Raw genomic sequence first — 22,902 nt, forward strand, 5'->3', positions numbered from 1 at the left:
TGTCATCAAACTTACGGAAGAGGTTGTATGAGACTATTAATGCCTATTTGCTAGTAAATGTTTGCTAAAATATGCCTATATGTGTAGCAGAATTTGCTTTTAAACTTATAACTGGCGATAGCAATATCATAGGGGGACTGCTAACCCTTTTCAACATTCTGCAGTAACCACACGTACCTATCAAATTATCACAGGATAGCTCTCAACAGACATTTTGCCTCATTTTAATTTTCATCAGAGCCCTTCAAATTAGTCACTACTCCCCTTACTCAGATTAGAAAATTCAGGTTTAGGGGATATTAATCCATAAAAATATGGATAATGAGTGGTAGAGCCTGATGTGTCTGATTCCACTGCTCCAATTCCTCCCGCAGACTCCCAGATAAAGTCACATGGTCATTGAAAGGAATGGATGAGTGGTTATGAAATGGCAGCAGCTGGGTTCCCTGCAAATGTATGGGTTAAACAAAGGCTCTTTAGCCCTTTTGACAGATAGCTTAAAGTCAACTCATATTAAATTGATTGGATATATATTTACTGTTCCTTTATATATGTATATACTTGCTATTAATATAGTTTTGGTTCTTTTTTTGTACTTCTCATGTTTTAAAATCTATACTCTCTTTTGATCTACCCAATATATTCAGAGAAATTGTAATTTCATACACTGAGGCACAGATTACTCTGTGACATAACTGCATGACCTAGCTCTAGAGCCCCCTCCTAGAAAGCTTGACTATGAAAATTGTCAGTTGAAACATGCTTTGAAAAGTCATAGTTATCTAAAGGTCAATAAAAAGCTCATCTCAAAGCATTGTTGCATAGAAAAAAGTAAATGAAATGGTAATTTTAGAATTGGAATGCTTAAGGGAAATAAAATATTCATGGACTGATGATTTTGATGTACATCAGAGATCAGTGGAGTTGAATGAATGATTTTGGGTCCTATAAAACTACTAATCAGGCTAAAAAAAAAAACAATGCAATATATAAATAGAAGAATTTACTCCATAGTTACCAACAAAATATCACATTCCAAATTCATTTATTTTGGATATTATGTCCTTAGCAGATATCAATATGGCCACAAATAACCCAAATCTAATTTATTTTTTAAAATCTTAAGTTCTTAGAAGACAGATCCTAGGTGAACAGAAAAGTAAGCTTTGATATGTTCCTATCTATACTTCTGAAATTTATGCTTTTAGGTTAATTATTTTTTATTTAAGTAGAAGTTATGGGGAAAAATTATTCATTTCACATGAAGCCATTTCATTAACAACTCGTTATTACATGTGGAGGTAACGGCATCCAAAGAATATGAGGTTATGAAAAAAATGTATGTTCTTAGTTTTAACTTCATGTGAAAAGTAAAATAAATATGATGAATAGATAATATAATCAAACATTTCCAGGAAAGAGGCTGATATATTTTTGTTATACTATAGCTGTATACCTGGCTTACAGAATTATCTGTGCATTAGCCTTTTCCATGTGTTATTATTACACATATTAAAATTATTCTTCCTCTTTAATGAAAATGAAAAATATATAGAGAAGTTTTAGCTTTATTTTTTAAATGTGTATATTTGCTTATAATAACTGAATAAAAGTAACTTGAAATTATGTTCTTTTAAATATTAATTCAATTATAGTATTATATGGGGGAAATTCTACTAGTTGGGATAATATCTTGGGATGATTTTCCCACTAGGTCCTACTTATCATCCCTGAACAAGACAAAATGAGACACCAAAACTATAAAATTACTGCTTTTGTAGTCTTAATATCCATCAATGTTGAGGAAGCTGTTTGGACACAAAATTAAGATTTGTTCTAGGATTTCAACATTGACTTTAGTAACAGCAGGGGAAAAACAAGAATGTGCTTACAGAGAAAAACCTCTGATTATGTTATGAACATACCACTCCATTCACTGATAGTAGCTGGTCTCCTCGCTTGAGGCCTCCGTGTCTTTCGGCCACCCCTCCAGGAATGATGCGAGAGATATAAATGGGGGAATTTTGCTCCTTTCCTCCCATCACGTTAAAACCAAGGCCTTCATCCGTTTTTGGCAGCTCGACTACCCGAGGGTGGGAGTGGCCTTCACTAGCTGCAAAAGCTGCAACTGTTGCCTGAAAGAAAAGATGGTCATTTGGTGATAAAAACAAGGGAAATAAGGCTCATCACATGACTTGCAGTGTGTAGATCAGGCAACTCCTCCTATTTTATAGCATTCTCCTGTGAAAGAAAGAACACGAAAGGGAGGGGGCTTTCTTCATTTAGATGTCCTTTATAATTCCTTTCTTTGGTAAAGCTCAGCCCAACTATTGATATTTCCACCTTTCTAGACCTTACCCATTATGATAAAAATTTCCCTTCCTCATAAAAATCTTTCCCACTAACCTTGGTTAGATGCAAATCTTCCTATTCTTGGACTCCAAATAGCTTTGGTACACATAATACCTACATATGGTACATAAACTATAATTACTGTATATATTGTATATATGTTGACCATGGGCACCCGAATGGCCGAGATCGTGGCTTCCACTTCTTTGTATGACACACGGTCTAACTTGGTGTTTGCACATAAATGTATTCGATACACTGAGGAGCACTTATATGTATATATACTGGTGAATACATCTAGAATTTTGCTATTGCCAAACCACTGGCTTAGAAAATTTAGTTTCTTTTTCTTTTTCTTTTTTAATTGAAAATGCCTAAAAGAAAAAAAAGCTAAAAGAAAATAATAGATTCAAACATATTACAATTATTTCATATCAGTATTCCATATTATTATGAGAGGTCCTCTTATCTGGCACAGGTTTTTTTCCCCTATATTTTACATTACTATTTCAACTACTGCTGTAACGTAGGCAAAATGAGCAGTCCATGGTTTTATACCTAGATGTACAAAATATCATTTAATATGGATATAACTTTATTTTAAAATTCATATATATTAATTTTAAAAATAAGTTGAAGGAAACAACTTACCATTAGTTTTCACCCCCCTCCCCTCCATGGAGAAGATTTAAATAGTTTCTATCAAGAAAAGATTCTTCTGCCTGCTTCTTATTTTCCACCTCTGGTACACTGCCTTAACCACAGTTGGTTAGATACCTACTATAAAGTGATTTACTCAACACTGTGAAAATATTGATTCCCAATGACTGTACATTCTTTTCCACACACAGCATTATCACATCAATTTAGCATTATGCTACTGTCTGCATTTAGTGGAAGATAGTGAATGATATGGAAATAATGGCTTGTTTTTAGCTACATGCATTTGCTCATGCAAACCTTGCTGTCATGCATAGATTTTAATGGCTGACATGGATGCAATGCAGACAGCCCAGAAACAACCAGAAAATATTGTGCTATTGCAACATTATGCTGCTATCCTGCTGTTCTACATGAATAAGAAATGAGAATGGTAAAACACTACATAATTCACTTTCCCCTTAATTAAACCACGTAGGGATCATTTTTCTGTGTGTGTTCTACTTCAGTACAAGCAAAGCATGATGTAATGATAATAATACCCTCTTTTTGCCTGGGTTAAAAAAATCAAAAAACAAAAAAAAACACAAATCTATAGTGTTCAGTTACAGAATGAAAACTGAAAAATCAGGAGAGAAACCAGAGGTGATGTAACACAAAAGAATTAAATGGAAAATTCTGACTATTTTCAGCAGTTCTTATACATATTAGAAAGAGAAAAGCTTTTAAAAAGCAAATGTGTATCTATTATAACATTTCTGTACTTGTAAAGTAAGAACCGCATTAGTGATTTTAGTTTAAACCTATTATTTCCTATGGTCTGTTTTCCAGATAATTTCATGATCCTACTGCTGTAACATTTTCATTTGGAAGGTCTCTGCAATCTCTGGATTTGAGTTTTTCAAGAGCAGATGTGGTCACTACCAAAACAGGTAACAGACCTTCCCTTTAGGTCAACGTCATATTCATTCAGCTACTCTGCTGAGTACGTGGAAGAATCCTGCATCAGTGGGTATCAGGTGAGTTCTTGTCATGTCTAGCTTGAGTCAAACTTTTAGACTTGTACAAATCTTCATGCGTTGAATAGGGAACAGGTTCTTTTGGATCAGAGGAATGTGTCAGAAAACCAAAAGTATTTCATACAGTGAACCAGCAGATTTGCTTGTGCCAAATGAACATTCAGTGAGTTTAATGAAATCATTCTCCTTTCTTAAGCTACAGAAGCAGCAGAAACGTTCAATTTTCCATTAGGATTTTTACCTGGGAAGTAGTACTGGTTCTAGACTCTGGGCTGCCACTGATGTCTAAATTCTCTTACAGTGTACACACGAGAATACCTGAAACACACACGCGCACAGTCAATTACTAGATCACTGGGGTTAAGTATATTTTTAAAGTTACTCAAGTCTTACCTTTGCTGTGGCCCTGGCACGGAATTCGGGACAGCCATTAACAGTTATCGTTTCATGCATATATTGATACACCTAAAATGTTCACATAAAAAAGAATGTGTAAGAACATTAAGAATATCAATTCTTTCATTGCAGATAGGACAATAAGTTTTCATTGTAAGACACAAGTTTCCTATCACAAAGTGAAATAGGTTTGAATCAATTATCCTGATGATTTGGACCAAAAATCCCTCCCATTTTTTTGGGGGGGGCAGGCGGTGGTTAGGGCAGAGGAGAGGGCAATCACTTTTTTTTTTTTTTTGCGGTACGCGAGCCTCTCACTGTCGTGGCCTCTCCCGTTGTGGAGCACAGGCTCCGGACACACAGGCTCCGCGGCCATGGCTCACGGGCCCAGCCGCTCCGCGGCATGTGGGATCCTCCCGGCCCGGGGCACGAACCCGTGTCCCCTGCATCAGCAGGCGGACTCCCAACCACTGCGCCACCAGGGAAGCCCGGGCAATCACTTTTATTCACTTTTTAATTTGGCTATCCATGTTTATCAAGTAACAAAACTTTTATATTTGGTTTTATAAAAACCGTTGTTGGTAAAAATTTTTACCATTATTTATAGTTCTATCTCTCAAATGTGTAATAAAAATAATGTATATAGTTATTTCCTGAATCTAGGTAACACTTTAAAAATAGTTTTCTAAGTTAATATTCCACAGAACTGGGATTACAATATCTTTTCCTTGCATGTTGGAAGGTATGCAAGTTGGAATGTGTTACTGATACACATTCATAATTCATAACTATAGAGATTCAGGAGCAAAGACTAGTAAAGTAAGAGATTCTAGGAATTAGTAATACAGAACAACATATCAACTATGGGTTCATGTTAACATTTACATGAAATAGAAAAAAAAGGGGGGTAAAATCTGGACCCAGAATGATGTCATAGAAAGCATACAGGTTTTGCTGACTAACGGACCTACGTTTGAGCCTCATAATACAATTGGGGAACTATGAGGTCTTGGTTGAACTACTTTACCACTTTGACACTCTTTTTGCCCATCTGAAAGATGGGTAAAGAATATTTATTTAGTATGGTTGTTTCTTTTTTTATACAGTATACATTTTATTACTTTGTACTAACACATTCTCATATTACAAAGGCAATTTAGTGGAAGAATGTTTCTTTTGATATTTGAATAATCTGAAAGAACACAAACAGAATTATACATAAAAACATACTCATTTGGATAAAAATAACAACAACAAAAAAAGACAAGTTAAACAACAAAAAAATTGTCCTTTCTTACAGGTAGACATTGAAGTGGACCTAATTCGGTTTTCTTTTTAAAAGGCTCCAAAGACAAAAGCAGCTTAAAATCTAATTAAAATGAATAAAAAATGTTTACTAAATTACTGGTCTTTGGCACCATTTTCTGTTGTTTTGATGAAGGTTCTTCTTTGCCTGTTTCTTCTCTTGCTCTTTTTACTGGTCTAGATGCACCATTTTCATCATGTTCACCATCACTATCAAATTTAGTTTTCTTGCCCTGAAACTGTACTTTTCCTTTAGCAGACCCAATCTGGGCAGCTTTATTTCCCTTTCCTTTTCCTTTAAATCTGCAACCTTTTGACTTCTATTTGTTTAGGGATTCTTGTTGATCTTCTATTATTTTTTTCAATGCTTCTTTTTCCACATCTCCTTCTAGAACTTCCCAGGTGACCTCTTTGTTCCTTAATTGTAGGTTACCATTATTTGCATCTTTTGCTTTATCCAGTGCTTCCGTAGCTTTTACTTTAAACAGAATTATTCCCTCTTTGGCTCCTCTGACAAAGTCTACCCATTTTATTTCACCATGATTTGAGAAAAGGATATGCAAATCTTCTCTACACATCTGATCATCTAAGTCCCCCGAGAATTTCAGCAAGCAGCCAATCTTTTCTTCTAGAGATTTCATTTCAGCATTTTCTGCTAACTTTTGTTTTTCTTCTTGCTCATGTTTAGCTCATAATTTAGCTTCTATTTTGTTTTGCTTTCTTTCTTCATTTTTCTCTGCAAAGTAATCGTCCTTGAAAAGTATTAGCAGGTCTGTGTCTTTGTACTTCTGGCCAGGGGTCTCAACAAACTTCTTAGCAGATTCAATGGTATCAAATACAGCAAATATTGATCCCTTAAATACTTTGTGCAATGTTCTTCTCATCTGAATATTTAGTACCTGACCTTTATCTTCCAACCATTCTTTTACGTCATCAAGGGTTGCATCAATTGGGAAGCCTTTAATATAAACAGATCTGTTTTTTACATCATTTTTATACTCATCAGTCACTTCAGGGAGGGGTTTGCTTGGAGATCTTCTAATTTTAGTTTGATCTTCACTTATTTCCATGAGTTCTGCCTTTGATTTGCTCAATGCTTCAACTATTACATTAAAGTCTGTTGTTAGACGGTTTAACCTATTAAATTTTATCATTATCTCCAAAGGTACCCAGCCTTCAGCCAGGTGGATCTGTTCCTTTAAAAATTTGTCACGTGGCAAATTGAAGTCACCAAAATAATACTCGATTTGATGACAGATTTTGGCCTCCAGAGCAGCCATTTTTTCATTATCACCATTTTCTGCCATTCTGGCTATCTTTAAGTTCCCGGTCCCACAGAGACGCACCACAGGGTCACTAACAGCGACCGCAACATCTCCCCTCCCCAGCACCGCCTGCTTGCCCAATGCACCTCAAGAAGATGGGGGTTGTCCCAGCCAGTATGGTTGTTTTTATTTGAAAGAATACTTTCAAAACGCCATCCACAGCAGGTACTCCTTAGACAGCAGATATTATTACTAATTATGATTCTAGACACAACTATACAAATTGTTGAAACATAACAGAAAAACTGTTTTTCCTTTAAACTACCAGGGATGGGGTTCAGAAATCAGTAGTAAAATAAATTGCTCAATTTTAAATAAACTGAAGTATAGAGGATGAATTTTAAAGGATAGTTTGAAGAAGATATTTTGAAAAAATAACACGATTAAATATGCTTGATTATATGCTCATTTTGAAGATTTAAATAATAAGTTTGTAAATATCTATTGCATAAGGCACAGGGGTAAAAGTCCATTTGGTATTATGCTGGAGTATTTTTCAGGAGTGACCCATTAGCTACATCAGTAAAAGATGAAATAGGAAAATTTTAATTGAAGATTTTTTCCTTTCTATTGATCTTATTTTATATGCTTAAGTCAAAAATTATTAAGGTGAATTCAAACTTTGATTAATTCATCCATTCAACAACCATTCATTGAATGTCTGGGACCGATTTCCCAACATTTTTTATTGGCACATTTCTCAAATATATTTGGTTGAATATCCACTAATGCTGATGCATCTTTCCCAGGTAGCATATTTAGGAGGAGAAAGACAAAGTGGTCTGGAGTAGAAAGGTAGGAGCACTACTCAGGATCCACCTTTTATCCTTATGTTTCCACTAAATAACTGGGGTATTCAGTTTCTGTGGGAAATCTGAACAGGAAGAGAGCAAGTGTCCAGAAGAGCATTTTGTGGAACTGGGACCTGTTAATGCAAATTCTTTAGGTTACCAAAATAATGGCTAAACATGTTTCCATGTTATTTCCTTGAAAGTGTATCGTTTTGTTTCACAGAAATGGCCCTTCCACAAATAAATGCCACTTACTTGCTCTTACAGCCCATTTAAGAGGAGGATTTTCTCCAGCCTGTTTGCCTGTTTCTCTTGTTAATAAACTCTCTCAAATCTGACCCGTTTGCTCCATCCTAACTTATTTATTATCTGTTGCTCGAAGCACGGCATTAGTGTCTTAATTGGGTCTCTCTACCACCAAAACACTATAGACTTTAGTTATCAACATCAAGTACCTACCTGACCATACTGCTGCTGTGCTCTTGGCTGTCTGCTGCCCTTACAGTAAAGGTTGCAAAGTCAAATTCTTACAAAAGTCAAGCTAGTGCAAATAATGCAGAGCACAGCCTCCTCTTTAGTCTTGTTTTCCTACATCCTTTTCTCCTCCCTGACCATAACCCAAACATATCATACCCTCTTAGTTGCCCAGGCTTTTGCACATGCTGTATGTTCTGTTTGGAATGCCCTTCCATCAGGAAGACTCTTATTTATCTAAGTTTAACACAATCATTAAAGGGTTAATTCAAATATTGTCTTCTCTGTTAAACATTCTCTGCCTTCCCCAAGCAGAGTAAATTTCTCCCTCCTTGGCTCCTGGCCAACTGAGTTTGTCTGGAGTCATTGTGGTCATCTTTTCTGGAGGAGTGACATGTTTGTTTGCATTCAAGGATGTTTATGAGGACAATCATGTAGAAAATAATTGGGGGAGGAGGAATGGTTGTCATCAATTGATTAAAACAAAAACTACTTTTTTTTAACCAAGGAGGTGAAAGGCCTGTACACTGAAAACTAATAAGACATCGATGAAAGAAATTGAAGAAGACACAAATAAATGAAAAGATATTCTGTACTCATGGACTGGAAGAATTAATATTGTTAAAAAGACCATGTCACCTAGAACAATCTACAAGATTCAATGCAATTCTTAACAAAATTCCAATGGCATATTTCACAGAAATAGAACACAATCCTAAAATTTATATGGAACCACAAAAGACCTTGAATAGGCAAAGCAATCTTGAAAAAGGAGGACAAAGCTGGAGGCATCACACTCCTTGTTTTCCAACTATATTACAAAGCTGTAGTAACCAAAACCATATGATACTGGTATAAAAACAGACACATAGATCAATGGGACAGAATGGAGAGCCCAAAAATAAACCCATACATGTACGGTCAATTAACTTATGACAAAGGAAGCAAGAATACACAATAGGGAAAGGACAGTCTCTCCAATAAATGGTGTTGAGAAAACTGGACAGCCACATGCAAAAGAACTAAACTAAACTATTATCTTGGACCTTACACAAAAATTAATTCAAAATGGATTAAACACTTGAATGTTAGACCTGAAACCATAAAACTCCTAGAAGAAAACATAGGTGGTAGATCCTTGATATCAATCTTAAAGATTATTTTTTGGATCTGACTCTAAAAGCAAAGACAACAAAAGCAAAAATAAACAAATGGGTCTACATCAAATTAAAAAGCTTCTACACAGCAAGGGAAATCATCAACAAAATGAAAAAGCGATCTACTCAATGGGAGAAAACATTTCCAAATCATATATCTGATAAGAGGTTAATATCCAAAATATATGAAAAACTCATCCAACAGCAAAAACAAAAACGAAACAATCCAATATAAAAATGGGCAGAGGATCTGAATATTTTTCCAGAGAAGACATACAGATGGCCAAGAGGCAGATGAAAATATGCTCAACGTCACTAACCATCAGGGGATGCAGATCAAAACCATAATGAGATATCACCTCATACCTGTCAGAATGGCTATTACCAAAAAGACAAGAAATAAGTGTTGGAGAGGATGTGGAGAAAAGGAAACCCTCATGTACGGTTGGTGCCATTGTAAATTAGTGCACCACTATGGAAAGCATTATGGAGGTTCCTCAAAAAATGAAAAATAGAACTACCATATGATCCAGCAATTTCACCTCTGGGTATTTATCCAAAGAAAATGAAAACACTAATTTGAGAAGATATATGCACACCCATGTTCACTGCAGCATTATTTAGGGGAGTCAAGGTATGGAAACAACCTAAGTGGACATCAGTGGATAAATAGATAAAGAGGATATGGTATATACATGCAATGGTATACTAGTCAGCCAAAAAAGAAAGAGTAAAATCTTGTTACTCATAACAATGTAGATGGATCTAGGCATTATGCTAAGTGAAATAAGTTAGACAGAGAAAGATAAATACCACATGATCTCACTAATATGTGGAATCTAAAAAACCAAAACAAACAAACAAATAAAACCAAGCTCATAGATACAGAAAACGGATTGGTGGTTGCCAGAGAGGGGAGTCGGGAGTGGGCAAAAAGGTACAAACTTCAGTTACAAAATAAGTCATGGGAATACAGTGGACAGCATGGTGACTACAGTTAATAATACTGTATTGCATATTTGAAAGTTACTAAGAGAGTAAGTCATAAAAGTTCTCATCACAAGGAAAAAAAACTGTAACTATTCATGGTTATGGATTTAAACTAGACTTACTGTAGTGATTATTTCACAAGGTATACAAATATTAAATTGCTGTGTCATACATCTGAAACTAATATATGTCAATTATACTTCAATAAAAAATAAAAATGAGGAAAACTGAAGCACAAAAGAAAAACTAATTTTGTAAGAGCCTGAGATAAAGCAAACACAAATTAAGAATAATTATCCTTAACACCCCAATTTGAACTGTGACTTTAAAAACGTGCTATGCAAGACGTAGTACTATATACAGATAATTGCACAGGCTCTGGAGATGGCTTGGAAACCCTGGGTCACTTATCAATTGTATGATTTTTGTCAGTTCGTTTCTCTGGGGCTCAATTTTTGCATTTGAAAACTGTGCTTAAAGCATCAATTAACTTCTAGGTCTGTTGTGAAGATTCAATAAGATAAGAACAGTTTGTGGGATGTAGTAAGTGCACAAAAAATTAGTTATTATCATTACTATTATCATTATTATTTAATGTTTCCCAATGTATTTGACCCTGGGATCTTTGAGGAAGAATCCTCTAGGACTAGGAGTCTATGAACACTTTTAGAAAGAACTGATCAAAGACTGTAGTTCTCAACTAGGGGAATTTTGCCCCCACCTCCAGGAAACACTGGGCAATGTCTGGAGACATTTTGGGTTGTCACAAATGGGGAGAGGGATGGTGCTGCTGGCATCCAGTAGTCGACATGCCCAGTAGCCGGGATGCTGCTAAACATCCTACAATGCTCAAGGCAGCTCCCCACAATAATGAATTATCTGCTAAAATGTCAATGATGCTGAGATTGTGAAACCCTGAACTAATGAATCAAGCTATATATTTTCTTTTGATGTGTAATAATTAGCGAGCTATAAAACAACACTTGTATAGCACTGAGTGAAGGGTCTCGTAAGTGTTCAGTAAATAATTTTTGGAGTCAAATATCATGATTCTGGTGCACATTTAACAAGGACTGACTGTAGGCCAAGAGTAGTGCTAAGCATTTTATATTTATGAGTTCATTTAATTCTCACAACTTGTGATTCAGGCATTCTACACACAAGAAAACAGCCATGGAGATGGTAACAAAACCACAACTGTACAGCTAGTTAGTGGCCAGTTTGGTACAGAAATTGATATCTAGTTGCCTCCCAAATGTTTCCTCTTTTAACCACATCTTATATTGAGACAACATCGGAACACTACTTTTTTTTTTTTTTTTTTTTTTGCAGTTCGCAGTCCTCTCACTGTTGTGGCCTCTCCCGTTGCGGAGCACAGGCTCTGGACGCGCAGGCCCAGCGGCCATGGCTCACGGGCCCAGCCGCTCCGCGGCATGTGGGATCTTCCCAGACCGGGGCACGAACCCGTGTCCCCTGCATCAGCAGGCGGACTCTCAACCACTGCGCTACCAGGGAAGCCCCGGGACCACTACTATTTTGGCAGCATGTGTTGAAACAGATGTGCAGATGTCACAAGTACTTATATTTTGCATAAACGTTTCTGGGTTTTATACGGTGTCTACCACTATACAAGTGGTGGCTGCCAATCAACAATACGATTCTGAAACCAACAAATGCACCACTCCAAATGAAAGTGAAATAGCATTTTAATCCTCTTTTCTGGTTATAACATACTAAGATTAAGTGAAATAAATCCAGCATTATTGTCAGTCTTTTTTCCTATAAAATACAATAGATTCTGATAGCTGGTTTTTAAAAGTGAGCTAAAAAGGTCATGGTCTAGTTATAGAGTCAAGTCAAAACTTGGAGATATTAATTCTACTTCCATTAGTTATGTCATCTTAGGAACGTTTCTTAGCTTTTTACTTCCTAAGGGGCAAAACCTATCCCTGCCTATCTTACTTTTCAAGGACAATTGTAAAAGTATAAAATTTTGAAGAAAGGTGTTATGGAAAGCTAAAGTATTTCCCAGATAGCCTGAGAAAGTTTCTGAAGGGAAAACAGAAAATGGTTGTATGAGCTTCTTCAAGGGACAGTGCATGGGGCTTATGGTTCTCTGAATCTTTTGGGTCCCCAAATGTCTGGCAACCTTTAGCTACAGCATTTCTAAGCACATCCTATTGGATATTATGGGTTTAATTCCTAGTGAAAGTCAAATAATTTATAAAAACTCTTGTATAGAGTTTTAGTTTACATCTTAGTCAATAATTTCCTAACCTTGAATAAATCCCACAAATTCAATAGCATTTTGTATATTTAGAACCTATTCTAAGCTATTGAAAATTTACAAATACAGATCAATTCAATAAAGGCAGTGGAAATGTGGTGAGTTGGTTCAAAAAGATTCATTTATTCATTCATTCAACTAATATTTACTTACAAGCTATTCTAGTCAGTAGGTTAGGCACCTGGGCCAAAATATGAAAAAAAAATATTGGCTGATTCTAAAACTTTGAATTAGTATTAATGTTCATTATAGAAGGAATGTTTTAAAATATTTTTAAGTGAGTAGTTTAAATTTTACTTTTTTTTATATTAAAAAGCAGATAGCCTACCTTTTCTGGATGGAAAGTTTGTCACTGGGAGAATATCAAGTACAAATGTCATAAAAGCTTCTCTTGTGGACCAAATTTACAACAGAATTCCCAGTTAGAGTTAAAACACACAGCTAAAATTCAAGTGCAAGAGGATTCTTGCTTCTTAGCTCTCATTTATTATAGACTATGTAGACAATATCACAATATAAACTTTACACTGAATCATTCTTCTTGATCTTGAAAACCCTGATTGGTACAGAGATGTAGGAAAGGGATGACAAATCTATATCATCAGTTTCTTGCCCTTTGCTCCTTTTCTATGTGATGTAAGGGACCTACTATCTGTGCATCTTAGTTTTCTACTATGTAAAATGCTATCTTCAAGAGTCAGCCAGGGCTTCCCTGGTGGAGCAGTGGTTGAGAGTCTGCCTGCCGGTGCAGGGGACGCGGGTTTGTGCCCCGGTCCAGGAGGATCCCACATGCCATGGAGCGGCTGGGAGCGGCTGGGCCCGTGGGCCATGGCCGCTGGGCCTGCGCGTCCGGAGCCTGTGCTCCGCAGCGCCATGGCAGTGAGAGGCCCGCGTACCGCAAAAAAAAAAAAAAAGAGTCAGCCAAACAAGACAAAGTATGTGGCTTCATGAACCATAACCTGTTATTCTTATACTTTTATTATAATAGCTGTTATATTTCTATTATTACTATTATATGCGTGTCTAAGATTTGGTTGGAATGATGCCTTTAGAATTTAGCTGCTTGGTGAGAAGTGTGGAAAAAACTTTGAGTTCAAAACTAGATTCTGATTGTTCTGTCTTCCGCTCTTGCAGATAGCTATGTTGACTCTTGTATTTTGATGTTATTTAAAGTTGCTGCATGAGGCAAACACTACTTAGGCTCACCTTACCGCACCCCCATTTTCCACTCCCTCCTCCCAGCACTGCCACATGACCCAGTTCTGTTCAGCGAGAATTCAACTGGAAGTAGATGAGAGGCTTCTGTGAAAGTGTTGCTGTTTTGGTATAAACACTGTCTGTTTCCCCACCTCTATTTCTCGTCCTGATTGTGGATATTATCAGCTGTAGTAGCAACCTGTAACTGCAAGAGAAAGGCCAGGGAAACACACAGACATCAGCTCTGATCACATGGAGCTCCTGAATCCCTGTGAGCACCTGCCTACTCTCAACTAACTGTAATGAAGAAAAACAGTCTATTTGTTTCAGCCACTGAAGGTGGATTTTCTGTTACTTTCAGCCAAGAGAATTCCTCATTGCTACATTACTCAAGTAAATGTTATACAGAACTATGCTATATTTAGAGCCTGTTTTCTTCTAGCCTCTTCCAATTCCAAAAGTTATAATTTTTTCATTAGAAATCAAAGCAAATTTGTTAATATGAGGATTTAGAAACTAAGAGAGGATAGACTAAAGTCACAGTAAAAAAAAGATGGAGAAGCTAACTCTTGGAAAAACACTGTTAGGAATATGAAAAGACAAACTGACTAAGAGGAAATGTTTGCAAAACACATAGCTCATGATGGCCTCCTATCCAGAATATAGAAAGAGTTTTCAAAAGTCAATAACAAGAAAACAACCCAATTAAAAATTGGGTAAAGTATCTGAACAGGCATGTCATCAAGAAAGGTGTATGGGTGGCAAATATGAAAAGATAATCAACATCATTAGTTGCTGGGAAATTAAAATTAAAGTCATAATTAGACACATGTACACATTTATTAGAATGTCTAGATTTTTAAAAGTCCTGACAATACCTAGTATGTGATAGAATGTTGAACAACTAGAACTCTTGTGGGAATAGGAAATGGCACATCCACTTGAGAAAACAAATTAATAGTCTTCCACAGATTTAAACCTAAACTTGTAAGATTCACTTAACTACATTTAGCTATTTATCCAAGATAAATAAAAAATGTATATTCATACAAAAATTAGATGCAAGCACACTTTATTCATAATCACCACAAACTGGAAAAAACTCAATTGGCTTCAACTGTGAATGAATATCAAATGGAAGCACATCCATACTATGGAATACTGCTAGGCAATAAAAAGGAACAAACTACTCATACATGCAACAATGTGGATGAATTTCAAATGCATGTTGCTAAGTGAAAGAAGCCAGACTCTATAGATTTCATTTATAGGATACTAAGGAAAAGGCAAAATAATAAGGACAGAAAACAGATCAAAGGTTGTCAGAAGCTGGGGGTGGGATGAATTGACTACCAGGTATGAGAAAATCTGCAGGGTGTTGGAACTGTTCTAATATCTTGATAAAGGTTATGGTTAACATGATTGTATGGGATTACGAAAACCCTGAAACTGTACACTGAAAAGGGGAAATATTACTCGATGGCAATTATACTTCAATAAACCTGACTTTTAAAAAAGCAGAAAATATTTCTTAAGAGATGAAAATATTCAGAAACTTAATTGTTATTTTGGAAACCTAAAATAAAGACTTTAAAACACAAAAACCTACAGATATTTAAGAAAGTATTTAATATAATAAAAAGATAACATTAGCCCCCATTCCTCAAAGTTTATCAGTGTGGAAATCAACATATACTTTAATGGATGGTAATATCTCTTTCAAAGTGTCTTATTATAGATGGGCTAGCTACTAAAATGTCAATAGAATTATAATCAAGATTAAATAAACTTCTCTATATCAGTGACTGGAAAAAAGAAATAAAATTTTCAGCAACATTGTGAAAAATGAAAATGGCATTAAACCAAGTTACCTCAAGAGGGAAAATAGTAGACATATGATCAGATTAGAGAAAATGAATGAGAAAGTCTAAATGAGAAAATTACATGGTCCAAATCCTACCACATTATAATGTTCATTAAAGCTTCTTATATGTAGGTTTTTATTAAAAAGCAAGCAAGAATGTACTTTTTTAATAAGAAAAAAAGCAATGTAAGTATTAAGACTGGTATTTATATCTATAGCTATCTATAATTTTTTTAATGGATTTTTTGATTTTTCAGATTTGGAAACTGAGATAAGAGTTGAATAAAGTTATCTGATGTGGACTCTGATTTTAAAATACTTAAATTTTTCATAACACTAAAAGTGAAGACTGAGCCCCCTCATGTCCTTATATAATTAGAGGCCACCTGGGTAGTTGGACAACATTCACAATATTAAGCCACAGTGTATTTATAATAAAAACTCGGCAGTTTTTCTGAAAGCAAATTTTAGGCCAAGGGAGGTATCTAAAATAAATATGTGGCTCTAAATTTAATTGCATTTAGTGGAGTCCATGCATGCTGAAATCGAGTGCCCTGATGTGAATGTGCATACTGTACTCGATGTGACTAGAATAAAATAGAAATAGAGATTTCGTCACCAAACACATGGTCTACTTATTTTAGGAGGCTTTGTAGAAATAGTTCCAGACCAATTGAAAACTGGCCCATCTATTAAGGAAGAGATAGTCAAAAAATATCTAATTTTTGCCTTGAATTTTTTCTTCCATATTGGAAAAATGGCAGCTATAATTAAATGTTATACATTTAAATCTATAGCAATCCATGTATCTATATTGTCCCCATATGCTTTTCTAACTGTAGAAATGTTCCATTTAAAATCACAGTGTTAGAATTCCTATAAACCACAAAATTTAGGGTATAAAATTTAATGTCTAGAACCAACCATTTTTTGAAAAGAAAAGAAAATGGTTCACACTGGTTACAATTCATGTCTACTACAGTAAGACCATCAAGAGCCAAATCAATCCTGTGAAAATCCAAGAATAAAATATCTTGAGTAATGTCTTTTTCTACATCTCTCTTTGACCATCAACTTTGATGAAAACACGCCACCCATTGGCCAAGAAAAACATTGACAGGTATAGAGAAACAAAGGATAATACATCTCTATTAGGTTGAACTGATTTAAAAAGAGAGTTCAGAGACTTCCCTGGTGGTGCAGTGGTTAAGAATCTGCCTGCCAATGCAGGGGACACGGATTCGAGCCCTGGTCTGGGAAGATCCCACATGCTGTGGAGCAACTAAGCCCGTGTGCCACAACTACTGAAGCCCACACACCTAGAGCCCATGAGCCACAACTACTGAGCCCACGTGCCACAACTACTGAGCCCACGTGCCACAACTACTGAAGCCTGCGTGCCTAGAGCCCGTGCTCCACAACAAGAGAAGCCACCGCAATGAGAAGCCCGTGCACCACAACAAAGAGTAGCCCCTGCTCACCGCAACTAGAGAAAGCCCGTGCACAGCAACAAAGACCCAACACAGCCCAAAATAAATAAATTTATAAAAAAATAAAAATAATTTTAGAAAAGAGAGTTCAGTCATTAAAACAGACGTTTGACACTATTACTGGTAAAATCAATGTCGACTGACATTCTTGCCAGAAATGGTGGCATTGCCTACAATTAAAAACAAAAATCACTGAATTTGAAGACTGAAAAATATGTGACATTTGGGGTAACTAAACATTTCTGACCCCTCTCTTTCAAGTGTGGGCCTCTGTATACCCGCTTACTTATTGCCTCAATATCCCCAGAGAAGGAAGACCTATCTGCTCACATGATTGGTCAGCACCCAAGAACCGTATTAAGCCATGGTTTTACCAGGGTTACTGACAATGTCTCTAAAAGGGTTAGGAGCCACGAGACCTATCTTCTACTCTTTCTGCACCCATGTCACAAGAATTCATGTAGGAGTTGCCTGCTTGGAGGAGATGTAGCTGTTGCTCTCGTTTTCTATTCTATAATACCTTCTTAAGCCAAACCTGACACCTCAGATTCAGACTGGAGAAAAAGGGGGATTCATTTACATGTAAGGGCCCAAACTTCATTCTCCAATCTATATTTTACCAGAAAGAGCCATACTAGAGAGGATTTGGGTGCTTTCCATGTTAATAACAAAGTGGTCGTTTGTTTCCTATTTGGTTATGGGCCTTTCACGTTGCTTCCTTGGTTGGTAACTCCTTGAGAAGAAGGACAGAATGCAGGAGAGGATTTGAGTACTCCTGGACCATTGGCTTATGATACCATCTTAACAGCACTGAAATCTCAAGTCTACCTCTCACAGTCCACACGTGAGACTCCATAACTCAGACCTTCTGCTGCAAAGTGATACATGCCATTTGTGATCTGCTTTAAAGGACATTAAGTAGACTACAGCAGTAGAAAAGCTGAATTGAAATGGTCCATAATTTGTGACCTAACTCGTGTGTTAAAGTGAATTTATGAAAAAGGTATTACTAGACTGAAGGGAAATATAGCCTCAAATTGCAAGTGATCACCAATGCTTAGATATAGATGAAGATAAGAAACATTTTGGACAAACTGATGCCTTTCAATATCTACTCATCTTCCTAGCCAAGTTATAAAGGGACAGGAACTTTTTTTAAAATGCTGTTATAGGTTACTTCTAATGAGAAGGGCACACTAGGAAAGTTCTCCAGCACTCTGCTTCCGAAATGATGTGGCAGGGATGAGAGGACCCCTCAAGGAGGATAACCTGGGATCACTTCCCAAAGAGGATTAAATGCCCTTTCATGCCTGACAGTAAATGGATGGCACATCCTTTCTTTTTCTTCTTTTTTTAGTTCTGTAGGAACTCAGTAGGGGGGCATCAGGACTGTTGGTATATTACATATCACAGTCTTCAGAATCTCCATCAATTTTTAAATTTCCAAAAGTTAGTTATATCATTTGTGGTAAGTGAATTAAAATGATTCTGCCATATACCTACATTTTCCAAAGGGAACAGAAAATACTCTGTTCAATTTTATAGTTTTATAACTAATTATAATTATTCTGTTATCTAAAAGCAGAAGCATTAGTTGTGAAACTATAAAACTGAAGAATGACTATAATTTTTAAAACTATGCCATTAACCATTAATTTCTCTTCTTTTTTGTTTGTTTGTTTGTTTGTTTTTGCAGTACACGGGCCTCTCACTGTTGTGGCCTCTCCCGTTGCGGAGCACAGGCTCCAGACATGCAGGCTCAGCGGCCATGGCTCACGGGCCCAGCCACTCTGTGGCATGTGGGATCTTCCCGGACCGGGGCACGAACCCGCGTCCCCCGCATCGGCAGGCGGACTCTCAACCACTGCGCCACCAGGGAAGCCCATCTCTACTTATTTTTATAATTGGTTTATATTTCCTAGTGGGTTCTTAACACACATAACTTTCATAAGGTAGTACAAATACTTTGTACAAATTATTTAATAACTGCAAGGAAAAAATAAGATCACAAATAATGGATGATTTCCACAGGGTCCACGTGGCAGGTGGCCAAACCACCAGGGAGAAATCTCTTTCCTTATGGTTGTCTAAAAAAGAATTCCCTTAAGGCAGCTGTTCTTGTCCTGTAGTTGTTACACAACAAGAGTCCCCTGTGACAGGAAACACCTGAGCAAAATTTTGGAAAGGTGTCATTTCCAATTAGTATAGCACCATTCAAAGGGACTGGATTATCTCTATTTGCTTACTTTGGGTAAAATTCAAACAAGGTTTGGGGCTTAAAATCTGTCTCTTTTTTTCTGATTGGATTAAGACAATATGAAATCTCATGAAGGATTCCAAAGTCCTAGGATATTGGCTCAGCAGCGTTGAAATTTACCAGCGTACTTAAAAGTTTGCAAGAGTTGTAAAATCAATTTCTACTTCTTAAAATAGGTATTTATCAGGAAAATGAACTAATCATTTTGGATAATTAGGAGTATATTGTCAGTGTCATATGAGTCATATCAGCTAATCAAATGAATAGTAAAGAAAAACTTTAACTCAGTAAAAATCAACCTGATTATTCAGTTGATTGAAATAAATTTATTACAGGTAGTAATAAAGTTGCCAGAGGTAACAGTAAAAATACAGGATGCACAGTTAGATTGGAGTTTCAGATAAACGATGAATAAAGTTTTAGTTAAATTATGTTCTGTGCAATATTTAGGACATCATAAATGGATCATGGTTGAAAAGGAAACTATTATAGTTTGGCAAGCAAGAGATGCTGGATATAATTCAGAGTAGAATGGTGAATATGATTAAGGAGTATACTGAACAGAATTTGGTGTTGGAAGCCTCTGGGCGAGAAAAGATGGAAAGGGGTCTGGTTTGCTGGCATGGGCAGGGATGCAGGATGAGTTTGAGTCATTGTGTGATCTCCAAGAGATGTTCAGTAGACAGCTAGATATGTAGGACCGAATATTAGAAGAAGTATATGGGCTGTAAGATATAATTTGTGAGTTATCTATTTATTTAGTTGGCAAATGAAGTCCTTTGTGTATATGTTATCCTTTGGGAGAAATTTAGAGTGAGAAGATGTGAGAGTCTTGAGGGGTTCCAACATCTATTTATGTAATTTATAGGCTGAGCCTTAGTCTTATATTTAACCTATAGAGCCAAGGCATCTATCTGAATTTAAATAACTCATATATAGGCCTTTTCAAATAAAATATATTCAGGAGAGAAATAAAATTTTTTAAAAGTGATTTTTTTAAATTTTTTAAAAATAAATTTTTTAAAAGTGATTTGACAGTAAAAGTAATCGATATATACTATAGAAAATTTGTACAACTGTACAAGCAAGAAATTAGAATCATTTATAATTCCATACCAGGATATAACCACTGTTAACATTTTGGGGGATTTATTTCTAGTCTGCTTTATTTACTGATTTTAAGAAATCAATATCAAATCAGTCATTACATACCTTTTATAATCTGATTTTTCACTTAAAATACTGGGAATATTTTTGCCATGTATTAGTCTTCTACATTATTTTAATGGTGCCATCATATTTAATCTTATAAATGTGCCAAATGTATTTATGAAAAAATGACTGAAAAATGAAAGGCACTCCATGTATAGATCTTATCATCTGTCCAAAAGACAGAGTTTATCAATTACCCTTTTTACTATAGCTTATATACTTCATACTTGGTTATTCCTACCTCTTCTTGCTTCTGTTCAGATAGACTCAAGAAAATACAGGCCCATTTACTGGTAACTAGAAGTCTGATAAAAAATGAAAGGGATGGGATCGAAAGAAAAGAGAAACAGACTATTTATAATTATTTCCTGATCAACTTTGGGATATTCACTGCCAAATTCATATTAGACTTGTCCTGATTTTCTTTAACTCCTGAGCATGAAAGTATACACTATATAATTTAACTCAGTATTTTACCAATTAGATCAGAGCCAGATCATTAAAACACAAAAATGAATTGTATCTATAAGCATTACTCATCAGAATCCTAGTGGCACAGACATGTTAAGTAGTGGGTCCTCTGGATTTTTATAAGAAAATGTGAATTAGAAAAAATCCTATTGTAGATAGACATGATTTTTAAACCACAGAATTTCACTCCTAATGCAAAAAAAAATAGAATCAGATTGTGTAACTTATTTCATAATCTACTAATTATTTTTGTTTTGCTTTGCTTTTCTTCTTTCTATTTTGATTACTTGAAAGTTAAATGAAGTTAAAACTGAGTTATGGACAGTTCAATAAGAAGAGAAGATATTAACAAATTATAATTCTAGTAATTCCCTGTCTGGTTTTCTGCCAATTTATGTGGTACACAGAAATAAAGATCTTTTATACTTACTACAGGAAGCAATGCTTGCTATAGATAAATTTTTCTATAACAATTAAATAGTGAAAATTACTAACAGATTATTTCTGAAATTAAGTCAGTACCAAAAAAGATTGTTTAATAAATGAAGCTTCAGAGTGGAAGAGGTTGCAGATACATGCTGAAAATGAGTAAAAAAGTATCCTGACTTCTGGTCTGGGTTTTAATACCAAATGATTGCATCATCACTTAAATTTTCCAAAGGTTCCATAGTTCCTCCTACTATTTAGAAAGTGTTTTTAAAACATGTGCTAACTCACCACTTAAAGACTTTTTTAGATAGTAGCTGTGCAGCCTTCAAGTAGTCTTCAAACCAGAGAAGCAGAAGATTTGGTCCTTTCTCAAATAAGTTATCAGATGGCAGAAGTTTTAACTGTCTCAGTTGTGACCAAATCCTTCAGTGTACACTAACCCTACAGTGAGGCACATGATGCTAATCTCTGTGAAACCTATAAAAATAGTTTCATCATGTTTCACATGTTTAGGTATCCTGGAAAATTATGAATTATGATCCTTTATATTATACAACTGCATTCCTAGGCCTGATCTGTCTTCTTGAATTGACTGTATTGAAAATGAACACCACCACTGACTCTTGTTAGTTGCAATAGTTATGGTCTATAAAGTCTCTGCAAACATTGAATTAGCAAATACTGAACCACTGCTCCTATGGAAAATTCAGAATTGGGATGCTCTAAGTCTCTGGTTACATTTCCATCAATTGATGAATTTATTAGCTTGTTTTATGTGACTTTTTGTTTAAAGACACCTTATTCAATATATATTGTTGATAATTAACATTGAACTCAAGGCCAACAGCACTATAACTCATGCCTGAACAAAGTTAATCTAGCAAGAGCATTCTCTCTGAAAGGTACATCACAGCCTTCTGGCCCTTAGGAACAGTGGACAGCACCTACCCATAGGTGCACACAAACTTAACCAAGCTGCTACTAATGGCAGATTCATTTGGCCTGAATTATCCAGATTGCTCAGGTCCCTTCCCATTCTATTCTGATGAGTTGTTTACTTATATGTCCTAATGACTATGATTGCTCAGTCACCCAAGAAGGGAGAAAGGAGGCTCACAATAACCCCCTGGTGGTAAATAAGTGTTGAAAATGAAAATATTTTGATGTGGCCCATCTGATGTGGCATTTTGACATAGTCCTCCTAACACAGACAAGTAAATTTAAAA

At 35.8% G+C, this 22,902-nt stretch overlaps 1 protein-coding gene and 1 pseudogene across 5 annotated transcripts in view; both read right to left on the bottom strand.

Annotated features, from left to right (window-relative positions):
- Positions 1-22,902, bottom strand: part of LIN7A (lin-7 homolog A, crumbs cell polarity complex component) — a 240,927-nt gene that overhangs the window by 39,377 nt on the left and 178,648 nt on the right. For 3 of the 4 annotated variants that reach the window (XM_082636676.1, XM_082636677.1, XM_082636678.1), the window contains 2 exons: positions 4,425-4,496; positions 1,926-2,135 (listed from right to left, as the gene is read on the bottom strand). In XM_082636676.1, the coding sequence (XP_082492802.1) occupies positions 1,926-2,135; positions 4,425-4,496 (282 nt within the window). Of the gene's footprint in view, positions 1-1,925; positions 2,136-4,272; positions 4,350-4,424; positions 4,497-22,902 lie in introns of all 4 variants that reach the window. The other variant, XM_082636679.1, reaches the window with a different exon arrangement.
- Positions 5,801-7,105, bottom strand: LOC309812117 (lupus La protein homolog; annotated as a pseudogene). Its single transcript has one exon. The product of its transcript is annotated as a lupus La protein homolog (transcript).

This window comes from Mesoplodon mirus, assembly GCF_964341445.2.
Source record: "Mesoplodon mirus genome assembly, chromosome: 11".
Taxonomy (NCBI): Eukaryota; Metazoa; Chordata; class Mammalia; order Artiodactyla; family Ziphiidae; genus Mesoplodon; species Mesoplodon mirus.